Source organism: Benincasa hispida, chromosome 7 (assembly GCF_027475165.1).
Source record: "Benincasa hispida cultivar pf3 chromosome 7, pf3_genome.v1.1, whole genome shotgun sequence".
Classification (NCBI taxonomy): Eukaryota; Viridiplantae; Streptophyta; class Magnoliopsida; order Cucurbitales; family Cucurbitaceae; genus Benincasa; species Benincasa hispida.
Window position 1 is genome coordinate 6854227 of NC_143484.1, and position 10474 is coordinate 6864700.

The following is a 10474-nucleotide window of genomic DNA, read 5'->3' on the forward strand; positions in this document are numbered from 1 at the left end:
TTGAATTAAATGAAATTAATCAAAGTTTGACTTCACCAAGTCTTGAAGGTCAAAGGTCAAAAGTTAATTTCACTAAGTGGAAAATTCTAAAATTAATTTGAATTAATTTTGAATTAAAATTGTATTTAATTAAAATTTGACTAAAGCCAAATGTTGACCTCAAAATAGTCCAAAGTCAAAATATTGACTTCACTTACTAAAAAAATCACAAAATGATTTTTAGTAAAAAAACCCAACTTTTAGTGAATTAGCGAATAATTCATTTGATAAAGTGTTGATTCCACAAAATGCCACTTATCCCACTAAATTGAATGCATTTTGAAATGTCAAAATTTGGTTAACTCAATTTTGCATGAATTGCATGTAATTGCTCTATAAATAAGATGCTTTGATAAAGATTCAAGTTTCTTGGCCATTTGGTGAATTTCAAGTTAGTTGAAAAACAAATTATTCTTGACAACTTAGAGATTCTAAAAGAGTTTTAGAAATTAAGTTCTCAATTTCTATACAAAATTCGTCCTTATTTTAGTCACTCATCGAATCCCACCATCCCATTTCTAAGATTGGAGAATAGTCGGCGAATCCCATCATCTCGTGCTAAGGTCGGAGAATAGTCGGAAAGACTCTCGTGGTGGTTTACAGCCGATTTGTGAGGAGATTTGAGCGCAATTGATGGTTAATTTGGAGCTACAAAGCTCGTATTCTCTAATTTTTCTTTTACATTTATTTGCATGCTTATTTCTCATAAAGTTGCATAATTAGAGTACTAAAGATCCGTTTTACTTGCGCTATGCATGTTCACGTTCCAATATGTCTAACCTTTACTATCACACCCTCAATTCCTTCAAAATTCTAATCTCCAAAGTTTCTAGCAAGGGTTTACATTTTTGCTATAGAAATTTGGCTTTCTTACTTATTTTTCAGTTCAATGTTGCTATTCAACGTTATTCTCTTACATTTTTTTAAAAACTTACAATAGTACAGATTTTTTCCAAGTACCTAGTCGAAACAATGAGCTGTTTTAGTTTTCTCCAACTTCTGGGATTATACAATTGGAATAAAAGTCTTCAATTCGTTTACTTATAAAATTAAAAAAATTGATTTTTTTTTTTTTTTTTTTTTTTTTTTTTTTTTTTTTTTTTTTTTTTTTTTTTTTTTTTTTTTAAGTTTCTGTAAGTTTTCTCGCATTTCTCGATAGGAGAAGTTGCTAGAAAAATCCAAGCACCTCAAATTTTGAGTTCAGGAAGATTTTCTTGCAGTTTGAATTTATATATCTTGATATTCATAAACATTTAAAAGAAAATAAGTAAGAAAATCCAAAATAACAAAAATATTTTTTTAAAAAAGAATCCATTAGGTGAGTTGCAGAAAATGTAAGAGAATGAAGTTAGACGATATTATAACCAAAAAAAAAAAAAAAACCACTGTATTAGTTGTATAAAAAATAAAAAAAGAATGTGGTTGTTATTGAAAAAGATACAAGTAAGAAAACTCAAAATTTTTAGCAAGAATGTGAATACTTACTAGAAATTTGGAGAATGGAGATTGATGCTAGAGTTTGAGAGTGGTTGATGGTAGAGTGTTAAAAAAATTTGATGACTCGAAAAACTCGATCAATTCAATCCAATCTGTATGGTTTGGGTTGGGTTGGGTTGAGTTGGCTGATGGTGTAATGCTTTAGGCCCAGGATTTGGAATTTAGATGGCCCAGGCAATCCCCTGCGACTTGGCAAAAATTGTCACCACAAACCAACATTGATCTTTTCAACATGCTTTGACCTCACTCATATACATCATAGGAAAATTCCCATAGGTCATCCAACATAAAATTGTCCCAAGTTAAAGCACTTAACTTGGGAGTTCTCGTAATTGAGCAATTAAAAAGAAAGGTGCATCTTTTTAGTATAGGTAGTAACTTTCAATTCTTTTAAGCTTTCTTAACCATATTTTCATATTCTCAAGATCCCTCTCATTCGAATGTGATCTCAGTTCATTTGTGTATCTCTAAACACGGGTCATTGTAGAAGAATTCACCTAAAATATCCCAACCCAAAATTATTATTAATTTCAAAAAGTATGTTTTTTTTTTTTTTTTACTCATGATATAATTATATATACATATATTTATTTTCATTTTATTTAATTTCACTATTTTTTGGATAATTTATTTTTCAACAACTTCTAAAGCTAATTTTTTAGCACTTTGGAATAATATAATTCTCATACTGAAAATTGAGATTGAGTTGTTAATTTTAATTTAATATATAAACTTAATTAAATAATTTTTTTACGTGCTAATATTTTACTTATTTTTTGAACAAAATTTTAAATAAATGATCTAAGTAATCCAAATCAATCCAACCCATTACTTATTGTTTCAGAATTAAGTTGGATTGGGTTGAGTTCATCAAAATTGAAAAAAAATTTACAATTGGAACAAGGAAAAGAATCAACAGCTTCCTAAAAGTAAAACCATAATAATAAATAAATAAAGGCTTTTATACTTTTTGGAAAAGAAAAAAAAAAGATAAAAGGTTTTTTATATTTCATTTTATTTTATACTTTTAATGTGTATTGTATTTTAAGAAAATTTTAAATTATCTATTCTAGTTATTGTACTTTTTTTTCTTTGTCATATTATATTACTAAATATTTATTTATCCAATATTTGCCCTTTTGTTATAAACACATACATCAATATATTACTATCATGTTCATGTTATCAAATTGCTAAAGAAAAGTTAAAATATAACTCAATTGATATACAAATATATTATTAACCAAGAGATTTATGGTTTGAATTATCCTACCTTATTGTATTAAGAAAATAATGGTCAAAAGAAAATAAATTAATTGACAAAATAATTATTTTTCTAAAGAGTTTAGAACAATAATAGATATATTTTTTTTAAAAGTTTAGACTTTGAGATGGAATAAACTTAAGTACTAAAAAAAAGAATGAAAAAGAATTGAACATTTTAAAAACTTTTTTATGACACTGTTGTGACGTGGGGAATCAGACTTTTAACATCGAGATACATAGTACAAACTTCATATTAGTTAAACAATGATTATTTCGATAAACATTTTAAAAAAGTTTAAAAATTAAATAGAACAACAAAATTTTAGGTATAAAAATAAAATAAGAACACTCTAAAATTTTGATTTAAGGAAACAACCTGGATCACAAGACATAAGACATCCACTCAAGATAGGGATGAAAAGAAGAAAAATGCATTCTCTCTAAAATTTTGAGATTATAATAAAATAATTAAAAAATAAAAAATTAATTAACTAAAATTTAAATTCTTCGATGAATGGTTAATATATATATAGTTGTAAATATAGATATTAGACTAAAAGAAAAAATTAAAAATATGACCAAATTTAAATAGTCTATCATTGATAGTCCATATTATTGGTAGAAGTCTATCAGTAATAGACTATATCACTGGTAAGAGTCTATCCTATGTTTAGATTTTCTTAAATGATGTTATACACTTGATTACTATTCTTAAAAATGCTACCAATTGCAAATATGAGAAAGAAAAAGAGTTAATATGGACGTTGTTAAAAAACGTAAAATTTAAACACCAAAATGAAATTATAAAGTAAAATAAAAAAAAAAGAAAAAGTGTAATATAATAATAAAAGCACGATCGCAAGAAATAAGGGGGGGCACTAACGCACGCCTCCCACTCTGCAACATTCTTACGATCAATTATTATTATTCTTCTTTCTATCAAACAAAAAAATTATTATTATTCTTTTTTTAAAAAAAAGTAAAATAAAATAAAAATAAAAATAAAAGAGCAAAATTGGGGAAAGGCCAAAGACTGTGAATGAGACATCACAATCTCTAAACTACGTTCAAACAAATTCCTTTCCTTCTTTCTTCTCTCTTCTCTCTTCTTCTTCTTCTTCTTCCATTTTTGACTTTTTTCGTTATTTATACAGTCCACCAAACTCCATAGCTACTTCTCTTCTTCCTCCTTCTCAACTGCATTTCTTTACCATTTTTCCCTCTTTAACATCAAAAGATCAAACCACTCTTTTTCTGAACAAAAAAAAGTGAAAGTACATTGATTTGATTAAATGGGTAATTGTAGTTGTTGCTCTGCTTCTGTTCAACACCTTTCCCCTTTTCTCAAACCTCCTCATATTCCTTGCTTTCCCTCTGAATATTCATCAATTTCACTTTACTTTCCCAATACCAAGCTAGTTTAGAAACCTCTATCAATTTCAACATCACTTAATTAGGGAATCCCCTCTTTTTTTCTTCTTCTTTGCTTTCCTGTCTGCATGCTCCACGATTTTGGATCAAAATGATCAAAGCCTTCGCTTCTGTAATTTCTCTCATCTCTTTTTTTGCTCCTTTTACTGTTTGTTTTTTCTTTCCCATTTGGTTTATGACTCTTTATGTTGCTCTTGTTTGATGATTTTTTCTGGGATTTTGTTATTTATCCTTTTTGTGCTTTCTGGTCCTTTAGGACTGTGAGGATCTTCTTTTGAAATTTGGAATTTGAATTTTGAATTTTGAATATTGAATTTTTTGGGTTGTGGTTATTTGCTGGGAACCAGAGGGAAATTGACTGTTCTATTGATTTTTCAGAATAGCTTTATTACTGTTTTCATCTTTCAAATGAATTGTTCTTGGTTTGATCTCTTGGATTCTGATATTCAGTTCATTGAGTTTTCTGTGTCTTCCTTTTTCTATATTACTCTGGTTGTTTTGGTAGGGATTAGGGAGTGGAGGATCATTTTAGGTAGCAATAGTGATTCTTTAGTTGTATGTAACTTCTGAACTGTATTTTTGAGCTCTCTCAACTCAATCCTAGGTGATGAGTTGTTTCAACTCCAGTTTTCAACTTAGAAGCTTGTAATTTCTACTGGCAAGTTTAGTTTTACCAGTATCCTTTGATTTCCTTTTTTTTTTTTTTTTTTTTCCTTTTTAGTCATTAAAATAAATAAAAAACTAAAAATATATAGACAGGGGATACAAAAAGGAGAAAAAAATCTAAAACACAAGTACTTAGGAAATTGAGGTTTGAAGACTCTAATTTTGGCAACCTTCTTAATGGGTATGAGTAATTTCAGAATTGCATATGATATTGTTACTCAATTATGTCTTTCAGTGGAGAATTTACAATCGGGATCTGGAAGCTAACAGAATTGTAGTTTTCTGGTTACCTCTAAGGTTGTTTCTGCAATATTGGTTTTGAATTTTTATGAATTATGGAAAGTTCTTTGTCCCTCTCCATGGCTTTCTAAATCAAATCGAGAACTGTTATCATTATGGTTTTTTTTGTTTACATAATTCGAATGTTTTTTGTTTTTTTATAACTCATTTTCCATGTTTCAGAATTTCATACTATTGGAGTCAAAGAATAGATTGCGCCTCTGTACTTTCTTCGTTGCTGTATTTCTTGGTGCTGGAGTTTATTTCATTGCAAGTCAATTTATTACAAAGGTAGAAATTGAAGCATATCTTTCCATAGTTCTTATAGCTTCCTGTTGCATAGTGATGACAGTAGCAGAATATCTTGTAGGTTAAGTTAATGGGTTCTCAGCGTCCAGGTTGAGGTTAATACTATTCATGGCACTGATATTAAGTTAATCATCTTTGAAAATGAAGGATTCAAATAATTGGCTTTTTGTACAGCTTACAAAATTTTGATCCTGCATCCAAAGCATTGGCTTTGCAGTTTACTGGGCATTCATCATCTATATTTCTGCCCGAGAATGTTTGGTTGTTAAGTAAAATTCGTATTAACTCCAGTTTCCAACTCTTAGAAGAATGCTTATGTTGTTTATGAGTTCTTAAAATAAGTCAATGATGGATATTTGACAAACTTGCAGGAAATTTTTAGATGGGAGGTATTTTATTCTGCTCGACATGTAAAATCCAGCACATGCAAGGTTTGTCTAGTCAAACCCTGAGTTCCTTTTATGGTTTATCACTGAATTTTGTTCTAGTTTAATAAGTTTTCTAAATCCTTATCTCCCACCTCATCGTCCTTCCTTTCTTAGAATCAATGCAGGCCTCCTGGGAGCGAGTCTTTGCCAGAAGGAATCATTAGTAAAACATCTAACTTTGAATTTCATTCTCTATGGGGCTCGGCTGTACAAAATGTGAGTGATGTCTAGATTGAATTGTTGCTTGCCAAAATGCTGAATATGAACTTTTCTTGTTCAATGAAATGTTACTTTTCTTGTGTTTCAATAGGGTGTTCAGTTCATATATATTGGGAGTGGAAAGTAAAATTTTCAGTTTTTATGATTTTTTAGTATATAATTTAAGATAAGTACTTTGTTTCAATCAAGTACATGGTTTGGTTAATTAATTTAATAGAGCAATCCAACTATTTCACTTATATACAACTTGGTTAATGAATAGATGAATTCGGTATATAAAAACTGCATGTATTTATTGTTCGGGGCAAAAAATGATGATCTATTATGCATCACCCTTAAGTAACAATACTCTTTGTGCCAGAAAGAGCCGAAGATTTCCAAGAACTTGTTAGCAATTGCTGTTGGAATCAGACAAAGACACGTGGTGTCAAAAATTATTGAAAAGGTTGTGATTTGATGTCCTTATAATCTTTTTAGCAATATGTTTCCTTATTCCTTGTTAATACATGTTTTTTATTTTCAGTTCCCTCAAGATGGTTTTGACGTGATTCTTTTTCATTACGACGGTGTTGTGGATGAATGGAGGGATTTTGCATGGAGTTCCCGTGCACTGCATGTCTCTGCATTGAATCAGACAAAATGGTAATATTTATTTCTGAAATTGATGATTATCTTCAATTTCAATCTCTCAATCGTATGTATTATTATTGACTTGAAGTTGGTTCCTTTACACTTTAAATTGGAAATATAATTGGAATGCAACTGTCATATGGCATAGGTGGTTTGCCAAACGTTTCTTGCATCCAGATATAGTTGCTGAATATAATTATATATTTCTTTGGGACGAGGACCTTGGCGTTGAGTATTTTGACCCAAAACGGTTGGTATTATTTTCCTTTTTATGATTATTGAGTTCATGGTAATCTGTTCTGATATGTTAAATTTGAATTCAAGTTCCTGGTTATAAAAGTCTTAGCTGTTTTTGTTTTAACATATTATATAATGCTTTATGGGTAAAAATTCCCTTTGGTCCCTAAACTTTCATAGAAGTAATATTTTAGCGTGTGGACTTTATTTTGTAACAGTTCAGTTTTTATACTCTCAAACCTGTAAGGATGTGGTCTATACTTCTGTATGTGACAGTTTAGTTTCTATACTTTAAATTTGTAACAATTTAATCAATAAAGTGAAAAATTCTATCAAAATTAACTATCAATTTCTATTATGTAATGACTATGTAATGACTTAGTTTTTGTCGTTTATAGGCACATTTGTTCTTATCGGTTTATCAATCTATATATGTAAGAAATTCTTTTAAATCATAACAACATTTTCCACGATATAGAACTGGGACAAGTTTTAAATAGCAATTACTAAATTATTACATACTGAAGTTCAGGAGTTGTCACAAAATTGATCGTATAGAGACCAAATCATTAAAAACTATAGTTCAACGATTAAATTGTTGCTTCCGTAAAAATTTAGAGACCAAAAATATTTTCTAACCTACTTTATTTGTCTGCATGAGCCTAAAGTTAACCACTTTGATATAAATTTATTTGGGAGTTATTATTACAAAGGAGTCATTTGAGCAGATTATAGAGTACAAGGACGACCGGGATGATGACGTAAGACATTGCATATGTTTGTTATTTCTTTTACTCAATTTCACTGATGTGTCTTCTTTCCTTCATCTAAAACTGTGTCCAGATATGTATCAATCCTCAAAGAGGAGGGGCTTGAGATATCACAACCAGCTCTCGATCCCGTTAAGTCCAAGGTGCACCAGCCACTTACTGCACGCAAAGCAGGACGAAAAGTTCACAGGTCAGTTTTACATGGGGTTTTTGTAATGGTACCTTGTATGTTTACCATTATATTGCAGAAAATTTGAGGGTCTTCACATTGAACAAAAAGTAGTCATTTTCCCTAATGGTTGAGTTGAATTTTTCGAGGTACCCCCTTATCGGTTCCACAAAGCTTACTTGAAAAAAATGTCTATTTTAGGTTTCAGAGCTTCAATAAACGATATAATGATGTTTTCTCACCATCCAAATTGAACTACACTGTTTCCCATTAATCTGTCATATCAGTTTCATATTCTCCATTTTTATTGATGCTGAACTGCATATTTAGTTTTCAATTTACCTGTACTAATGTTGACCAATTTTCTTAAATTTTCAAACAGAAGGTTTTATAACTTCAAAGGTGCTGGACGGTGCTATGCTAATAGCACGGCTCCGCCATGCACAGGGTAAAAGGATTATCAATTCTTTCTATCGCAGGACTTTTCTATTTTTTCTAGTGTTAGATTCAAACACAGGTAAATTAATTATATGTATTTAATAAATTTGTTGTAGATGGGTTGAAATGATGGCTCCTGTGTTCTCAAGGGCAGCATGGAGATGCACATGGTATATGATTCAGGTAAACAACTACTATTTGACTGAGATTCAAATAATACATCTCAAAAGTAGGATTGTAAATAACCATAAAACTATTTTGAAGAAAATCAATGTTTGAAATCTTAAAAATAGTTCCCGGAACGATATCGTTTGTTCTTGAACTACCTGAAATCTAACATGGGTGTTAAGAGCTACATGGTTTGGTCTCTCACGTGCACAATACGGGGTTCAGATGTAATGTTAGAGTACCACTAAAATATCACTTAAATGTTAATGTCGATAGATACTTTTACTTCTAATATAACTAAAATATCGATCCATTTCTTATGTCGATATTAATCTATGGATTTGAACATTGTAGCAGAAATTTAATGCCAAAATAACCCTGGCCATTGCTTTTCTTTGCTTTACAGAATGACTTGATCCATGCATGGGGATTAGATAGACAGCTTGGCTATTGTGCACAGGTAATTTCCATACCCTACCATTACTTTTACTTGGCTTGTGAGCCACTATTTTCTTGTTGAGTTTGTGATTATGGTTTCTCTTTTAGGGCGACCGAACAAAAAAAGTCGGTGTTGTTGATGCAGAGTACATAGTTCATTTAGGTCTGCCGACACTCGGTGCTTCCCATGACAATGTGGTAAAGTTGTGCAATCACACAATTCTGTGAATTTAGGACTTCAAGTCGTCACTTGTTGCACTCACTTTTACTGTGATTTTTAACTACCTTTCATTTAGCATTAAATTATCCGGTGTATATTATGGCACTAAACTGAACTACCCATTCGAGCAGCTGAATTCTGATGCTTCAGTTCCTTCATTGAAGAAAAACTCGTCAAACTTTGATGGATCGGTTTGTCTGCTGAAAACTCTAAACTCACCCAAATTTATATTCCATTTTCTTCCATTTTGAGACCTAGCTTAGTCTTCAATTATTGCAGGAACCCAAAGTGGATAATAGAGTAAAAGTAAGTTACTCCAATCTATCCCAGTATTTTTGTTTTTCCGATTTCGAGTAGGTTGTTTATGGCTTGTAATGTATCCTAAAATGTGTAGGTGAGGATGCAATCTTCCTTAGAAATGCAGATCTTCAAGGACCGATGGACTGAGGCCGCAAAGAAGGATAGATGTTGGATCGACCCGTATAGGTAATTACAAAAGTCAACCAACGCAACGTTATTGTGATAGTTATATTTTCATATTAACGAAATAAAGCTGGAAGTGAAGGTGTTCCAGTCTCCATTAACAGAGCTTAAACACATCCTGAGCATTCACATTCAGTTTGGACAAGATTCAAGTTGTCTAATAACAACTTATACTCGACAGATTCAAATAACCAAGGAGGAGGTTTTCCTTTGGAAACAACTCACCCTTTTTTACTGTATACAAAATGATTTCCAAAAGGTTGGTAATTTTTTTTATGATTATAATAATTATTATTTTCCTTTTGGTTTTGTTGTAAATACATTATAGTTTAATTATAGGAGTATGAGGTGTTTGTAAAAGTTTCTATGTAATCTGATTAAATGTAAAGTTTATTTGTATTGGATATTATTCAGTCTTGGTTAGTAGTTTGTTATTCTGTAATTTTCTTAAATCTCTATGTTACAAAACATTTACTGTTTCTTGTCAAGAACAGATCGTTGCTGAAACTGGAAAATAGCCTTACATAGTAATGATACATCTAATCTTGTTATTGATGATAATTACATCACTTGGAGTCGTTCACTGATGCTTGCCCTATCAATTCGAAACAAATTAAGTTTCATCAATGGATATATTCCAAAGTTTATGGGTGATATGTTATTGCAATGGACTTGAAACAACAATTTTAGTCGGACTGATTTCAGACTCAGTTTTGAAGATATTTCTAGTATTCTTTTCATACCAGCCTTTTGTGATATCTACTGTCCATCTGAATTTGTTTTGCTT

General features: G+C 30.6%; 1 protein-coding gene across 3 annotated transcripts; it reads left to right on the forward strand.

The window, feature by feature from the left end:
* The first annotated feature begins 3819 nt into the window (after positions 1–3819).
* Positions 3820–10139, forward strand: LOC120082028 (uncharacterized). Of its 3 annotated transcripts, none has more exons than XM_039037238.2 (16): positions 3820–4345; positions 5362–5469; positions 5859–5918; positions 6030–6131; positions 6496–6579; positions 6658–6776; positions 6913–7014; positions 7845–7961; positions 8323–8388; positions 8495–8561; positions 8953–9006; positions 9093–9182; positions 9336–9395; positions 9484–9510; positions 9599–9690; positions 9770–10139. In XM_039037238.2, exons 1-16 carry the CDS (start codon positions 4325–4327, stop codon positions 9786–9788), a joined length of 1188 nt encoding a protein of 395 aa, XP_038893166.1. In that variant the 5' UTR covers positions 3820–4324; the 3' UTR covers positions 9789–10139. The 3 variants fall into 3 exon arrangements, with proteins under 3 accessions (XP_038893166.1, XP_038893169.1, XP_038893167.1); XM_039037241.2 differs by having other exon boundaries at positions 9869–10139; XM_039037239.2 differs by having other exon boundaries at positions 8326–8388.
* Positions 10140–10474: the final 335 nt, after the last annotated feature.